The sequence below is a fragment of the Rhinolophus ferrumequinum genome, chromosome 10, assembly GCF_004115265.2.
Source record: "Rhinolophus ferrumequinum isolate MPI-CBG mRhiFer1 chromosome 10, mRhiFer1_v1.p, whole genome shotgun sequence".
Lineage (NCBI taxonomy): Eukaryota > Metazoa > Chordata > Mammalia > Chiroptera > Rhinolophidae > Rhinolophus > Rhinolophus ferrumequinum.
Genome location: NC_046293.1, coordinates 19,782,160 through 19,799,972, shown reverse-complemented (window position 1 = coordinate 19,799,972; position 17,813 = coordinate 19,782,160). Strand labels below are relative to the sequence as shown.

General features: G+C 34.9%; 1 protein-coding gene across 2 annotated transcripts in view; it reads left to right on the top strand.

The window, feature by feature from the left end:
• Positions 1 to 17,813, top strand: part of APAF1 (apoptotic peptidase activating factor 1) — a 66,781-nt gene that overhangs the window by 12,978 nt on the left and 35,990 nt on the right. For both annotated transcript variants that reach the window (XM_033118081.1, XM_033118082.1), the window contains 11 exons: positions 1,097 to 1,209; positions 1,311 to 1,442; positions 3,224 to 3,462; positions 3,858 to 4,025; positions 4,751 to 4,882; positions 7,250 to 7,363; positions 7,807 to 7,991; positions 11,674 to 11,800; positions 12,744 to 12,869; positions 15,220 to 15,351; positions 16,896 to 17,021. In XM_033118081.1, the coding sequence (XP_032973972.1) occupies positions 1,097 to 1,209; positions 1,311 to 1,442; positions 3,224 to 3,462; positions 3,858 to 4,025; positions 4,751 to 4,882; positions 7,250 to 7,363; positions 7,807 to 7,991; positions 11,674 to 11,800; positions 12,744 to 12,869; positions 15,220 to 15,351; positions 16,896 to 17,021 (1,594 nt within the window). The remainder of the gene's footprint in view (positions 1 to 1,096; positions 1,210 to 1,310; positions 1,443 to 3,223; positions 3,463 to 3,857; positions 4,026 to 4,750; positions 4,883 to 7,249; positions 7,364 to 7,806; positions 7,992 to 11,673; positions 11,801 to 12,743; positions 12,870 to 15,219; positions 15,352 to 16,895; positions 17,022 to 17,813) is intronic.

Below are 17,813 nucleotides of genomic sequence, written 5' to 3'. Positions count from 1 at the left end.
TCTTGCTCAGTCTTTTCCCTAATCCTACTTCCCTTCTTTGCAAAAATAAAAGTGGTTTCTGTTCAGGAAAATGTAACCACTCTCAGATGTATCAGACCATGGCTTATAAATCCACAGTTATTTTGCTTCATTCTTAGCATCATTTTAGTATGCTTTTGCAGTATTCCAACCTGCATATGTATCTAGAGTCTGTTTTTTTTGTAGTGTATAGAAGTGGTGTGCCATTCAGGTGAAATGCAAGTATATAATTATGCTGTCAGGTGTTAGTTGTATTTTTTCTCCACTTGTTCTGTAAGTTTAAAAAAGTTTTTGGAAGAGACCAGTAAGGAATTGACACAAAGGTTCTTTGTCATTATGAATAAAGAAACTGATTTCTTGGATGAAAAACACCCCACTAATGTACCAAATGAAAAGTAATGTCCTTGTTAGTGCTTTCTGTTAGGTTGGCACGTATGAAATTGCTAGTTTTGTAGGTAAAAAATGCTCAAATATCATCATTGTTATATGATTCATTATAATATTAACCTGAACCCAGTTCTCATTTGATTTTGGTGCTTAAAGACTGAATTGGATTTTTCCAAAATCCATTTACATGGATAGTTCTTTTTAGGTACTAGATAGCTGCTTTCTGGTACTCACGTGGTTCACACAGCCCTCTTTTTAATAGGTCCCTTAATTTTAATATGCATTGATTTGGGGTGGGTGGGGGAGGCTCTAATTTTCTTTTCCTTATTTGGATCAGTATGTTGTGGAAGAGATATAGCAAAGAAAAGAGGGGTGCAGTCGGCTAGCTCATTTGGTTAGAGCGCGATGCTCTTAACAAGGTGTCCGGTTCAATCCCCATATGGGCCACTGTGAGCTGCGCCCTCCACAACTAGATTGAAGCAACTACTTGACTTGGAGCTGATGGGTCCTGGAAAAACATACTTAAAATAAATAAAAGTTTAAAGAAAACAAAAAAAGAAAAGAGGAAGAACCATTTGACATGTATTCTTTCTTTTTTTATTTTGTAAATTTAACAACACTGGTGGCATTCTCTTTTAAAGGAAGCTTAAAATAAATGTAATTAGTGACTCAATACAGTTTTTTAAATTAGGTCTCTGTTGATCTTGGATGATGTTTGGGATCCTTGGGTGCTAAAAGCTTTTGACAATCAATGTCAGATTCTTCTTACAACCAGAGACAAGAGTGTTACAGACTCAGTAATGGGTAAGGATTATTAATTTGCTTTTTAGTATTTTTATGTTTTAGTTCAATTACATTTAAATATGTGGCATACCAAATTACTTATATATCTTATGATTTTGCAGGTTCTAAATATGTAGTCCCCGTGGAGAGTGGCTTAGGAAAAGAAAAAGGACTTGAAATTTTATCCCTTTTTGTTAATATGAAGAAAGCAGATTTGCCAGAACAAGCTCATAGTATTATAAAAGAATGTAAAGGTATAGTTATTTATTTTGTGGATAACGGGATTATAGAGATGTTAATTTACTTTATGTAAGTTAAGCTAATGAACATGACAATTTAGCACACAAACATCCCAAAACTTTACTAGAATATTTAATATTTTAGATTCTTTTCTGATACCCTAAATATTAGGTTGGTGCAAAAGTAATTGCAGTTTAGGGCCAGCCCGATGGCCCAGGTGGTTGGAGCACCAAGGTCTCTGGTTCGATTCCCACATGGGCCAGTGAGCTTCGCTCTCTACAGCTAAGATTGTGAACAATAGCTCTCCCCAGAGCTGGGTTGCTGTGAGCAGCCAGAGGTTGGTGTGAGCTGCCCCGGGCTACCTTGTGTCATGGCGGTCAGTGGCCAGCGTGAGTGGCCAGTGGCCGTGGCCTGCTGTGTGCTGCCATGAGCTGCTGTGAGCGGCCGAATGATGGCTGGTGACCAACTGCCTCCGGGGGCGCGGGGGGTGCGCAAGGCTCATAGTACCAGCACGGGCCAGGGAGCTGTGTCCTACACAAATAGACTGAGAAACAACGGCTTGGACTGGGGAGGTGGGGGGAGATGGAAGAAAGGGGAAAAACATGTAATTGCAGTATAAAATGCTAAAAATATTGCAAAAAGTGCAATTATTTTTGCACCAACCTAATATATAATTGGTGTTCATTCATTCATTCATTCTTTAAAATAGTATTTAATGAACACCCACAATATCTTGGGGGGGGTGAGATGAAGATGTGACCTCTACTGTCAAAGAATAAAAAATATAGTGAGTCAAAATTAAAAAAAAATTTTGTTGGGATTTTATAAAAGTAATGTTCTAATTTGAAAAGTGAAAACTGGTGGTGTCTAAATTTGCATTTTTTATTAATGAAGTTAAACTTTACTTGTTTATTGAATTATTTGCATTTTAAGAAATTATCCTTGACTCACTTTTCTTTTGTGATATAAGTATTTTTAATAGACTTTTAGATATTCTAACTATTGAAGCTATTAACCCTTTGTCATGTTTGCAAGTATTTTCCCCAGTTTTTGGTCTGTCTTTTAATTTCATTTGTAGTATTTTTTGACATACAGAAATTTTAAAATTTTATATAGCCAAATCTATCTATATTTCTTCCATCATTGTTAATGCTTGGAAATACCTTCTTTTCTTTCTGCCATCAAATAGATACTTGAGTTTTAAGTTAATTGACTTAAAAAACTCTTAAACTTAGGAAAAAATACCTGATTTATATTCATTATAAAGCTGATGCATGTCCATTTTGAAACATTTAAAAAAATGTGAAATTATAAAGAATAAATAGAAATTATCCATAACCTGATAATTATTAGTGTCATGAGAGTATTTCTTTCAGTCTTCTTTTACTACATCTAAAACTTTGAAAAAACCATTGAGACTATAACGTGGTATACATAATTTTGAATCTTGTCCTTTTTATATAACAAATCTTGAACATTTTCCCATGCCATTAAATATCTTTTGAAAAAAATTTACCAGTGGATAGTGTGATAGAATTTACTTTATTTAGTCATTTCTTGGTTATTGTTTAAGATTTTTCACTATTTTAAATAATGCTGTGATGAATATCCTGAAAGGAAATATTTCTGTATCTAATGACCTCCTTAGAATAAATACCTAAAGTGAATTCAAGAGTTATAAATATTTTAAGGCTTTGGATAACATGCAAAGGAAATGATTTCTTAAGAATAAATTGATTCTTAGTGGTATGTCTGAAATGAACCAGTGTTAACACCGTGACTGCTTTTTCTGTAGGTTCTCCTCTCGTAGTGTCTTTAATTGGTGCACTTTTACGTGATTTTCCCAACCGCTGGGATTACTACCTCAGGCAGCTTCAGAATAAGCAATTTAAGAGGATAAGGAAATCTTCATCTTACGACTATGAGGCTCTGGATGAAGCCATGTCTATCAGTGTTGAAATGCTCAGAGAAGACATCAAAGATTATTACACAGATCTTTCTATCTTTCCGAAGGATGTTAAGGTGCCTACAAAGGTAATAGAAGGGCCAACAATTCTCGTCACTGGGTATTTATGGCATGTAACGTTTGATATAACACTGAGAACATTGTCACAGAGGATATTGGAAAGATATGACCCGGTGACTGAGATGGTGGGTTTTAGGATTCAGAAGCCTCACTGTTCTCGATCTCCATCAAGGGCTTGGTGTTGAGCCCAGACGACTTACCTATTTCTTGGTGGTTCTTGTGAAGCTGGACTTTTTTTTTTTTTTAAATCTCTTTTCTATCTTGAATGGTTGAGCTGCTTCATATGAAATGGAGAGGTTCTTATTCAGGGCTTTAAGATACAAATTTTTTTGTCTTAACACTTTCTCTATAATCCTGGTCAATATACTTTTATGGCACATTAAATGCTTAAAATGATTCCTAGGTGTTATGTGTTCTCTGGGACATGGAAACTGAAGAAGTTGAAGACATACTGCAGGAGTTTGTTAATAAGTCTCTCCTATTCTGTGATCGAAATGGAAAATCTTTTCGCTATCATTTACATGATCTTCAAGTAGATTTCCTTACAGAGAAGAATCGCACCCAGCTTCAGGTACTTGTACCTCTGTACATTGTTTTGTTTTTTTAACTTTGTATTTTGCAATAATTTTAGACTTACAGAAAACTTGCATAATAGTACAGAGTTTCTATGCATATACCCTTCCCCCAGCTTCCCTCAGCTTCCCCGTGTTAGCATCTTGTATAATTATAATATGTTATCAAAGCCCGAAAATTAACATTGACACAATGCTGTTTACTAATCCACAGACTTTATTTGAATTTCGCCAGCTTTCCCACTAATGTGTGTTTTGTCCAATTCAGGATCCCATATTGCATTGTAATTGTCATGTTTCCTTGGTTTTCTCAAATCTATCAAAATTTCTCAGCATTCTTTATCTTTCATAGTCACTTTTGAGGAGTACTAGCTAGTTATACTGTAGAGTGTCCCTTAGTTTGGGTTTATCTCATGTTTTCTCCTGACTAGATCAGGGTTATATATTTTTGGCAAGAATACCACAAAAGTGATGTTGTGACCTTCTTGGTACATCATCATATCAGGATATTGATATATCGTATTATAAGTGGTGTTAACACTGATCACTTGGTTAAAGTAGTATCTGCCAGTTTGTCTACTGTATAGTTGCTATTTTCTCCTCTTAAGTATCTTGTGGGGGAGATTCTCTGTACATTCTCAAATAGCTTTGGAAGCTGGAGTTACTGTGACGTTTAGATTTTGACATTGTTTTTATCCCCTGAAATGTTTCATCTGGGCTTTAGGATCTACATAAGAAGATAATCACTCAGTTCCAGAGATATCACCAGCCACATACTCTCTCATCGGATCAGGAGGACTGCATGTACTGGTACAGTTTTCTGGCCTATCACATGGCCAGCGCCAACATGCACAAGGTAAGAGGACCTATTTGAAAATTAGTTTTTTTAATCTCATTTGTGTCCTATGTTTAGGATTTTCTTTTATAAGTAAAAATAGAATTATAGACTATGTCATTGTTTTTGTTTTAGTTACTGTTTTTACCTGCAGCGATTTAATAAGGTACCTTAGTAACGCAATATATGAATCACCTAAAAATTCACTCTCTTCTTACCAGGAGCATTCTTTTATGGGCAATTTTTAAATTTTGAGAGGACACGGAGGGTGGGAAAGTATATTCATTCAATAAATATTGAGTGCTTGTTATGTACTGGAACGTTCTTCATTATGAGGGCGTGCCACAGGCACAAAGTCCCTGCTGTCATTGAGCTTACATTCTGGGGGGAGACTGACAGTGGACAAATAAATTTATACTATGTCAGGGTTAGTAAGTGCTCAGAAGAAGAAAAAACCATGGAAGGAGAAAGAAAGTGCTGACATCAGGGTTGAGTCATCATGATTTGCAGATGGATTTGATGTGCATTGTAAGAGTAAGAGGAGTCAAAGATGGCTCCACGCCTGTGCAATGGGAAGATCGCAGCTGCCATGATCTCAGATGGGGATGTCTGTGGTAGAACAAATATTTTTCAGGGGGCAAAGGGAAGGTATATTAAGTCTGATAAACATATTAAGACATCTAACTGGAATTACTGAGTACATAGTTGTATATATGAATCTAGATTTCCGGGGAAGATTATGGACTAAAGATAAAATTTGGGAATCATCTGCACATAGATGAAGTCATAACTACCAACTAACTACTAAAAATGTTAAGACTTTGGAAAACCATATGTACTTTGAGTAATTTTTCTATGCTTAGGTGCATTATCTCTTGGTTACAAAAATGGTGTTGTAGCCTGATTTTTTTTTCACTTAGTAAAATACCATTTATGTTTAATAATCTATATTGGAATAAAGGTATGCCAGTAAATATCAGTGCCCTAATTTATTTAACCAAACTGTAATTGTTGACCATTTAGGTTGTTTTTAGTTTTTTGCCCTTATGATGCTGTAATGAACATTCTTGTTTGTCTTTGCTCCTGTACTATTTTTGAAAATTCCTTAAAGTGGAATCACTGGGTCAATGCATTGTTTTAAAAAACTTGATTTATATGATAATGTGGCAGGATTCAGTTTCTTCTCACTTTTTTAACATTTTCTTTCCTGATGATTGAAGATGATGGTTTATTTTCATGGGAAAAAAATTAGAAAAATGAAAGGAAGAAAATGAAGATCAAAATTATTGCTAATGCTTTTGTGGATGCTTTTCTAGATCATTTTGTTGCTCCCATGCACACATTTATTCTTTAAAACCAAAATGGGATCGTAATAGAAATAGAGTCTTACATCTTGTTTTATTTCCATTTAATTGTATTTCCTGGTCATCTTTTTATGTCACTATATAGAATAATGTAATTTTTAAAGCTGCATGCTATTTCATTGTATAGCTACACTATGATTGACCAGTTGGTTATAGACAATTACATTGCTTCAGCACACTCATCTGCTTATTTTCTTAGGACACATATTTATAAGTGTAATTTCTAGGCCAAATGGTGTGTACAGTTTGAATTTTAATACCTATTGATAAACTGTCTTCTAGAAGGGTTTCTATGATTTACGTCACTACCAACAGTGTATGAGAGAGAGTGTTCATTTCCTCTGATCCCAGCTAATATTCTTATCACACCCTTGAGTCTCTAGAAATCTGATATTCAAAATATTAAATCTTTGTTGTTCCACTTTGATGACTGGTGAGGTTTTTGGCCATGTGTACTTTTTATTTTGTGAATTGATTCTCATCCATTGCCTTTGTCTAGTTTTATATTGGGTTGTGTATCTTTTTTACTTCTTTAGAATTTTCTTTAAAAAGGAATATTAAGCCCTCATTTATCGTGTGTGTTGTAAATATTTTTTTCTTGGTCTATTTTTTGTCTTAAATTTAATTAGATTGTTTTCTACTATATTGAAGATTTGAGATTTTATGTGTTACATACACCACTATTTTTCTTTTTGGTTTTTTGCTCTGGTGTCATGTTTTCAAAAATTTCCTTCACCCTAAGGTTACAAAAATATTTACCTGTACCTTCTAGTATTTTTTGAAGTGTTCTATTTTATATTTAAGTCTTTAATTCAACTAAAATTTAATTTGAGTTAAGGTGTAAGGTTAATTTTATATTTCTTTGGAACTATTGATGTGTTTCTTTTCAGTTGCTTACTTTTCATCTTTAAATTTGAATATCTGCTAAGTTTCTCTCAGTAGTGTTAGGATAATGATGGCAGACTTAAAATTCTTTGATCTTTTTAACAGGGCACCTGATCTTATTTCTTATTATTTTTTAAAGGAACTTTGTGCTTTAATGTTTTCCCTGGATTGGATTAAAGCAAAAACGGAACTCGTAGGCCCTGCTCATCTGATTCATGAATTTATGGAGTACAGGCATATACTGGATGAAAAGGTATACATTAATATGAAAAAAACAGTCCTCAAAGGACATATTTCTTGACATTAAAGTATAGGGTTAATAGTGGGGATGAGCAGAGTAGAAGGGGCAAAGAAAGGTAATTCTTTTATTTTGATCTTTGATTATTCTTATTATTTTTCTTCCTAGCCTACTGGGAATGTGGCTAGGATTAAGGCTGGAAAGTTAAGGAACTGAAGTGTTCACTGTTTTTTAAGAAAAGAATGTGTTAAGAAAGTAGTACTTTGATAATAAGATTTTTACCCTATGCTTAAAAGTCTGAAGAGGGTCAGTATATTTGTTACCTAATGCTTGGCTATTTAATTTTAGCTCATAGAGAATATCTCATTTAAACCTGTAAAATGACAAGATCACAGAAACAGAAAATTGTCAGATCTTGCCTCTGGTTATGTTTCTAAGAGATTTCAGTTTGTTCATAGGACTGTGCAGTCTGTGAGAATTTCCAGGAGTTTTTATCTTTAAATGGACATCTTCTTGGACGACAACCATTTCCTAATATTGTACAGTTGGGTCTCTGTGAACCAGAAACTTCAGAAGTTTATCGGCAAGCTAAGCTGCGGGCCAAGCAGGAGGTCGATAACGGAATGCTTTACTTGGAGTGGATGTAAGTAGGTTAGGAGAAAAAGCAAACGGAGCAGAGTGCTAATGATATCATTATTTTTTCAGGTAGTGAGTAAGTTCACTCCAGGAAGATTTAACTACAGTTCTTTGGAAAGGCTGGAACTTTTAATAAGCATTCTTACTTATTGAAAAGTTCTAGAGAAGTAAGTAGAGGAAAAACATGCATTTTCAAAGAGGCCATAAAAATAGATGCTTGCCTTTATGGCATTTTTAACAAGTCAGCCTAAATATTAACACCAAATGCTTTACTTATTGTAATACAGTAAGTAGTGAAGATCATGGGCTTTGTAGTCACAAACCTAGGCTTGGGACTCAATTCTAAAACCTAATAGTTTTGTGAGTTTGAACAAGTTATAGGTTAATCCCTTTCTCATTTGTAAAATAGAAATAACAATCCTTTGTGGTAGGTACTATTTTTGTGAAGATTTAAATGAGATACTGCATAGAAAGGGATTAACACTTTGCTTTGCACATAGGCCTTATTAAACTTCCACTGAATCATGATTCTTCTTATTCCTAAAAGAGGTCATTCAGTTTTGTTTACCTTAATTTTATCAGTTAGGAAAAGGAAAGATACACCGCCATCTTTTCAATGCCTGTTATATACAATATGCTCACATATGTTATTCATTTTATCTTGAAAACAACCTGATAAGGTTAATACTGTTTGCCCTAGTTTACAAATGAGAAAATTGAGGCACAGAGAGGTTGAGACTTGATTAAGCTCATGTGGCTTGCTGAATCGCATTTAAACCCTTGGTCTGTGTAGCTTTGTTTTCCACGATTCTTCTATATGTCATGCTTTTCTTACAGCTAGAAATAGTAAGTATAAATGGTTGTCTTTTCACATGTATAATTTATATCTGAATTGAACTTGAGGTTGATGTCTGTGATCTTTATAGCCCCGGACCCTCTTTCCAAATAAGTCAGGTTGCCTTGGGTGATTCCCCTAATTCAGTTTAGTTCAACAAACATTTGAATTTCTGTAATGTGCTAAGTAAGCACTTGTTACTAGGTGCTAAGGCTCTTCCTAAGGAGCTTACACTCTAGTATGAGAGAAAGAAGTTTAAGCAAATAATTATTACAATATAATGTGATGAGTGCAACAAAGGTATATATAAAATAGAGATAGAAATGAGAAGTGGGTAATTAACTTGAATGGGTAAGGAATTTTGGGAAGGACCAGTGAAGGGAAAAGTTTCTTAAAATTTTTTTAATTTAAAATTAAGATTGAATTTTTTGTTGATTTTTATTTTAAAGTAATCCATATTCCTGATTTTTTTAAAAAAATCAGTATTAGAGGGATGTAAAATGAAAAGTAAAGACTCCCCAACTTCCCCTATCTTCCCACTTCCCAGAGTTAACCATTCTTTAACACTTTCTTGGGAAGTGGTTTCACTCTGTGGAAGCAGCTCCCCAACTTGCTGAGGCTAGGTTAGATCTATCTATAGGCTAGAATACTTGTTTACCCCATATCAAAGCATTGTCTCTTTTTATGGTGATTGTTTACTTGTTTGTCTCCCGTAATAGTCCTTACGTTCTGAAGTATAGAAGAAATTGGAGGTTAAAATACAGGCTGGCTCTGGACTGCCTGGGCTTGACTCTTAGCTTTGCTATTTATAGTTATGTATAACTAGGGAAAGTGATTCGATTTCTCTCACCTAATAGTACTATTTCATTACATTGTTGTGAGGATTAAATGAGAGTGTGTGTATAGAAACATGCACACATCCATAGTGTGCTTAGAACAGTGCCTAGATCATAGAAAGTGCTCAATAAATATTAGTTATTAAGAATAGCATTTAGCATATTGCCTGGTCCAAAAAGTTGGTATTCAATAGAAATTTGTGGAAGATTGATTGAATTCATGTTTTAGTGGCTGAAATAGAATTTTAATACTTGGTTTGATAATCAGATGGGCATAGGTTTAGTTTTTTTCTTATGAATTGTTTGTTATTTAATTTATTTTTTTAAAGGATCTTTAAGAGTTGTTTTTTTTGTTTTTTTTTAAATTTTATTGGGGAATATTGGGGAACAGTGTGGTTCTCCAGGGCCCATCAGCTCCAACTTGTTGTTCTTCAATCTAGTTGTGGAGGGTGCAGCTCAGCTCCAAGTCCAGTCGCCATTTTCAATCTTTAGTTGCAGGGGGCGCAGCCCACCATCCCATGTGGGAATTGAACCAGCAACCTTGTTGAGAGCTTGCACTCTAATGAACTGAGCCATCCGGCTGCCCCCGAGTTTGTTATTTTTAGTTTTTTATGCTGCTGCTTTTTTCCATTCCATCAACTACGTTTCAATTACATTTAACCATTCTTTCATAGAATGGTTAATCTTTCATAGCTGTATTTTTAACTGGGTTTGACCAGGTCATATTCAAAGAATGCCTTATTTTTCAGGACTAGAAGCCCTCCCCTTTTCCCCCGCCCCCCCCCCCCCCGTAGAAAGTTTTAGGTTGGTATAAGCTTAATTTAACTGAGTTTCAGCTTTCAACGAAATTATTTTTTCATGCATTTGTTATTTATTTAATACTTTCAGCCATCTACTATATGCCCATCATTAATGACACGTCACTTTCTGAGCTTTGTTTGGGGAAGTGAGTAGATAGATCAAGGGGAAGGAAAGGATTTTCTCTATCTAATCCTCTCAGCTTTGGTTGTGAACTTGCCTGTTTTTCTTCCAGGTTCTCATCACTCTAGTTCTTATAGTTGTTTGTTTTATCACTTCTAGTTAAGTGTAATACTTACCAGTCTGTTTTACCTCTGAGTTCCCTTTTTCATTTGGTCTGTCTTGTGTGTGGTTGATTTTTAAAAAGAATAATAGCACTGGCATCTTTATGTGCCAGGCACTATTAAGAGCACATACTGTTACTCCCATTTTACATACAAGGAAAAGAAACTTAATAGGTTAAGTAATTTGCTTAAGTTTACACAGCTGATAAGTAGTAGAAGTGGGGTTGCCCTTTAGATTTATCTAACTCCTAACTTTTTACCTTAAGTTAAGCACGATACCATTTAACATTTACTTGTACTCAAAATGACGGACATCGAAATTCTGACACTGTTCTAATACTTCCTTTTAAGTGTACAGTACACTCCTTTACCCTTTAGCCCATGAGAAATAATATTATATTAGTGGAATAGTTAATCAGTAGATTAAGATACAAAGAAGATGACATTGCTTTTTCTTTATATCTGAATAATTAGAGAAGAGCAGTTTTAAAGTACATCATCATAATGGTGTGTGTAGTGTCAAACTTTAATTAGGAAATGAACTTAATTTTGCCATGTCTTCTTTCTTTTTGAAAAATACAGAGTTGTTTTTTTTTGAGGGTGTCCTTATATAATGTTTTCTCTGCACATGTTAATGCGTCAAAGGAAAATGGGAAGTGATGTGTATTTGATTAACTAGATTTCTTCCAACTCAGTGACATTTGTAACACACGACACGTTGCTTGAAATAGGGTAACATGTCTCTTAAAAATGCCAATTTTGTTATATGATTTTTTTTTCTTTAGGTGATTTATGCTGTCATTTACATGTAGATAATTTAAAGAATTTGTATTTTTGGGAACATACCTATGTTAAAAGACAGTTTATTACTGAAAGAAAAGAATTGCTTTTACTCTCATTTATTGGGTTTCTGTTCATTTTTTTCCTTATATTTAGAAACCAAAAAAACATCAAGCATCTCTCCCGCTTAGTTGTCCGCCCCCATACAGATGCTGTTTATCATGCTTGCTTTTCTGCAAATGGTCAAAGAATAGCTTCTTGTGGAGCTGATAAAACCTTACAGGTAAAACATCTCTGGATACAAATTGAAATAGGCATGTACCCAATACTCTGCATATTCGAACACATAAATCCTAAAATTCAAGAAAATTTCACATTAGAAAGAGAAATCCAAATCTCTTGAACATTTTATGGAAGCTTTCTCTAGAGATTTAAAAGCTACGGTTGTGTGTTTTCATAATTCTAAACTTGCCAAGTGACATAGAAGTGCCTTTTACCCTCCCAGTTAATTACCGTCATCCATGTGCCATCTAAGGGTAATGAGGAGATAATTATTAAAAGACGTAAGGACTTCATAGCACGGTGAACAGGACTCTGATTAAAAAACAGTGATTAAGTAAAATACCTATTTTGTCACTGGCTCAGGAATAGATTTCTGACTGTAAGTAGGAATTGGACTAGATTACTTCCTAAGGTGCTTGAAGGAATTTCCTTGAAGTTCTCATTTGTTTTCTGAAAACATGAATGAGTGCTTTTCTTTAAATTCGTGCTCTACCTTTTGATTTTGAAGGAATCAGAATCAGATTAGTTAAAACTTTTATATTTATGCTAGCTTTATTCTTTGCGAGAGTATGACTATAAACCTTATTTCTATATGTGTACTGTATTACTAATTTTATTAAAATTGGCTTTTGAGCCCCAGAAAGAGAGTGTATTGCATGCAGTGTTTTCTATTTGATTGTTAGGAATTTGCCAAACTAGTCTCAAGAACAGAAGCTATAGTCTGTCAGTTCTTTTTACTGATATTACAAATGTTTAACAATGGATAGTTATCTATGTTAAAATATACAAACTCTGACAAATTTTGATTTTTGGAGTGGCTTTGCCAAGGTTTATTTTGTTGCAAAATAACAATAATTAAAATCTTTTAAGGAAAGATTTTTATTGAATAATAGCTCATGGTTAAGTGGTATATAATAAAAAAGATTTTATTGTTGCTTGTGCAGGTGTTCAAAGCTGAAACAGGAGAGAAACTTCTAGAAATCAAGGCGCATGAGGATGAAGTGCTTTGCTGTGCATTCTCTACGGATGACAAATTTATAGCAACCTGCTCAGTGGATAAGAAAGTGAAGGTATGGAAACATTTTCCTCTTGGGTTGTAGTTACCACAGAAGTCATTTTCCTTTTCCATAATAGAAGGACCAGGGTAAGTAGGGTTGAAGGACTCTTTCCTGTTGATGTACTAACTTGAGTCAAACCAGTTTTTATCCATTGTAAATTAACACTGTCCGAAAACCTTTTATTTTTTATGTACCAGCACAAATTCCTAGGATGATCAGGCAGCTGGGAAAATCAATTAGAAATTAACAGATTTGCCTGCGATTTATTGACTGGTCTGTGGGTTAAATTCGAAATCTTTGAGTGGACTGTGTTGGCAATGTTAACGGTACAGAACTACAGTCTGAGATTGGATTTTGTTGTAAAATATATAATTTATGAAGTGCAACCCAGATTTTTTTACCTTTATGAACTGGCTTATATTCCGTGCAAAACCAGATGCATGAACAAACTAATAATTAGGTTACTAGACTAAAAAGTAGAAGAAAAACAATAAACATAGGGTAATTTTTATTGCCAACAATAAACATAGGGTAATTTCTTGTCCCTTGTCCCTAAATTTGGCTTTTAGCCAGAACATTTATGTGGAATATAAGAGATACTGAAGCCTTCCCCCTAGATTTCAGTATCTCTTTATCTGATAAATGGAGGGGGACCCTCACCTCAGTCTTTTTTCAAAGGGGTTGTGGAGTGCTGAGTCTGGCTGGGTGAGGTGGGTATTAGTGGACCGGGGAGCAAAAAAGTTGGCTTGGAGGTTTGCCTGGAGTTTGCACCCACTTGAAGAGGGCTCTGTAGTATCCAGACTAAATACAGACCTTAGAAAAATCTACTTCTTGATCAATTGGACTCTAGTTGGCTTTACAACCAACCAGTTAATTCACTCTGTAGCCTCTGCTCTGAGTCAGACTCGGAGTTGGCCACTCTGAGCAGTTCCAGAGGCAGTTATGGGGAGTAAAAGGAAATAATACCAAGTTTCTGTTTTCAAATGCAAAATTTGAAGCAAGAAGTAGAAATTAAAAGAACTTCAAAATAAAAGAAACTCTTTGGACCTCTGGGGAGTGCTTTGATAAGATAAAAAGAAAAGGCTGTCGGAGGGACGTTAGTACCTCTGAGAAGACCAAAACCCAGTGAAGATTCATTATGTAATCTATTTCTTTAGTTTGTCGTTAGATGGAATAGACAGTTTAGTTATCTTACATAGTAATTGGAATGGTGATTACTTTTTATTGTGAACACTGCATGAGGCTTTATACTACATACTTTCCTATATTACATTTTCAGTTTCACACTACAACTTGCAAAGTAAGTATTTTTCAGATGAGGGAACAGGTTTAGAGATGAAGTCATTTGCGCCAGTCACATTAAATAAAAACTAACAGCCAGAGTTGAAAGTTAGGCTTCTCTCAGAATGTAAAGCCTTTACTTTTTATACTGAATCGTCTGCCTTTTCTTCCTCACTTGTACCTTGAAGCCAGCAGAACACTTATCATGTCCTTGATCTCATTAGATACCATGCATATGCAGGACAGGGATAAGTATCCCCAGTTTACAGAGGTGGGACCTGAGAGTTTGGTAAATCAAGGACTTGACCAGGGACATACAAATTGTGAATGGCAGAGCCAGGTCTTGGACTTCTTCCTTACTGTCTGAAGTCCATTCTCCCATCCACTTTATAGCGCTTCTCTGCCTGCTTTCATTCATATGAACATGTGCAGTTTTGCCAATGAAGAATGTAAAGTTTCCATGCAATTGTAATTATGCTATAGAAAGACATATATATAGACTTGCAAGTAATTAAAAAAAAAAACATCCTGGAAAGCACCTATGCTCACCACTATACCACCGACAGATCTTGAGATTATCACGCTAAGTGAAATAAGTCAGAGAAAAAAATCGAGAACCATATGATTTCACTCGTATGTGGGATATAAAACTGAAAGCAACAAATGAACAAGACAAACAAAAACTCACAGACACAGACAATAGTTTAGTGGTTACCAGAGGATAAGTGGGGAGGGGAGGTGGTAGATGAGGGTAAAAGGGATCAAATATATGGTGACGGAAAGAGAACTGACTCTAGGTAGTGAACACACAATGCAATATATAGATGATGTATTATAGAAGTGTACACTTGAAACCTATATAGTTTTACTAACCAATGTCACCCCAATTAATTTAATTAAAAACAACCACAAAAAACATCCTGGCAAAATACTGACATATTTTAGGAAAAGGGAGGTATTCATGTCCGACTGGGAAAATCTGGAAGACAGTATGGATAGCATCCTCAAAGCAGTCATGTTTGCTTTGCTTTATTTGAAAATAAAGGGTAGTTGTAAATTTTATTTTTTCTGTTCTCTTTAGATTTGGAATTCTATGACTGGGGAACTAGTATATACCTATGACGAGCACTCAGAGCAAGTCAGTTGCTGCCACTTCACCAACAACAGTCATCACCTTCTCTTAGCTACTGGGTCAAGTGACTGCCTCCTCAAAGTAAGTGTGCGTAATGAGAATTAGGTGGATAAATTTGTGCACATAGTAGAACATCTCTTTTGATTTTCTGCTGCATTGTATTAATCAGGGCTCTTTTGGTTGCAGTGATAGAAACTTTCATATTAGCGTAAGCAACAACAACAACAACAATAACAACAAAGAAGATATTATTGGCTCACGTAACTGGAAAGACTAGAGGGAGTGTGGCTTCAGGCATAGCTGATTCCAGATTCTGTACTACATTCTCAGGCTCTAACTCCCCTCCATTTCTAGACTCTGTTTCCCTCTTTGTTGGTTCAGGCATGTTCTCTCTGTTTGGCAGGAAATACGGCTATCCTCAGCTCTAGGCTCACATGGGTCTTACAACTCATAAGCACAGAGGAAGAAACTCTTGCTCATTCCCAGATCCATAGATTTAATTTTAGAGAAAACTCGAATAGACCTCGTTTGTGTTACATTACATGCTCATTGCTAAATAACCCTAGTGGCCAGTAGGATGGAATCTTGATTGACCAAGGGTCACAAGTTTAGCCATGTAGAGATGGGACAGATGAGATGAGGTCAGCTTCACTTGAATTGTAAGTGGGATTTGATTCAAAGAGATGTTCTGTTATCGGAATGAGGAAGGAAAAAGTGCTGATAGGAAAAAAATTTAAAAAACCAAAAATGGATATTCATTTCACATATTTGATAATGTATTATAATTACAAATTATAAAGCATTGTGTCTCTTTTTCCTCTTAAGTGGCATACTAAAGATAGCTATATTAAATTTTCTGGGATCCCAGAAATATCTGCTGACTTATTTTGGATTCTTTTTTGATTTGGTTTCTGCCTTTTCTTTCTGTCACACCATTTTTGCAATGAGACATTGTATTTTTGGGTGGAGAAGGTAAAAACATTTCTGTTTGGAAAGCCTCATAGACTCTGTGTTTTGATGTTTAAATGAGCTATTTTTTAAAAATTTAAGAAAATATGGAAACATTTGTTGAAAATTGTACCCTCTCCCCTTTTCAGGAAGCTGAATCTTTTCCTTTTTTTTCCTCCAAAGAAAACTTACATAGAAGCTCAGTGTGTAAAAGAGATAAAGCCTATTTTTCTTGTTGAAGGGGGGGGTATGGGCCTGCAGTTCTGCTCTTTCTTGTTCCCTTTTAGCCCCCCGTCCCTCATAGTACCTTTCAAGCATGTTTATGGTGATTTATTTTGCATATTACTTATTATAGAGCTGAGTAAAATAATAATGATTCCAAACTGTTCTGTTAAAATAAGAAGTAATCATTTAGTTAGTTATTTAGTGCTCAGGCTAAAAGCCTGGACCAGCCTTTGAGTCCCTTAGTAGATTTAGGTGCTGATATAAAGGCTGCCCCATTACTTGTTAATCGCAAGTTCACCTTTGTATTTGACACCTTCTGTTACTGTGAATTGAACATCTGTCTGTAACTGAAAAAGGTTAAAATGAGAGGGAAGAAAGAACTTTACCTGATTTCTGACTTTTCCCCATTCAGTACTAGTTTTTCAGTTATCTTGCTATCTTTTTTCAAATAGCTCTGGGATTTGAATCAAAACACATGTCGAAATACCCTTTTTGGCCACACCAATTCAGTCAATCACTGCAGATTTTCACCAGACGATAAGCTTTTGGCTAGTTGTTCAGCTGATGGAACATTAAAGGTATGCTTTTGTTCATCATTAAAGTGGGTTGTAATTTTATGGGCTTAGGTTTGGGTTATGGAATTTCTGTTTTTTACATTTATACAGAAAGAGCTTCTTCAACTTTCAGAAACATTTAATATAACTGTAATTGCTTATAATGATTATTTATTAATGGTTTATTACCTTATGTTTTAAAGTTCATATAATTTGAATTCTTAATTTTTAAACATATATATTTTACAGTTTCGTAAAATCTTTTGAGATCTATGTGGTCAAACTGTAAAGGTTCTGCTTTTATTTATCATTTATTCATCCTGCCTTTTATGCTATTATTTTCCTCTTTTTGAGAAGTTATGGGTGGGGGAATCTCAGAGCTAGAGAAAAAAGCTTATTTCAGCCTCTTGAAATTTATAGTTCTAAAAAAACTAAATTTGTCCTTCTTAAAACTCCACCTTAACTTCTCAAATAAGTTTCTAATCTTATCCCACTTTTTTTATTTTTCCTATTTCTACTGTCATTCTAGTATCCTGTTTATTGTTTCTTCTTTCTTCCTTGGTCATATGTCCCATTCGTCTTTGACTTCCTTGTCTTTTGGTCTACCTTTTCCCCTCCCGTCTGTAGGGTTTGCTGTGATTCATGCTGTCGTCCTCTTATGTCTAATAACAGCTTTCTAAGATGCACCTCCATCTCCCTTTATCCCAGTGCAGAGCTGCTAGAATAACTAATAAGTCTCTACTTCTATTGTCATCTTGCCACTTTTAGCTGGGACACAAAAATGTCATATTATAAATTGTGATAAACCCAGGTTCA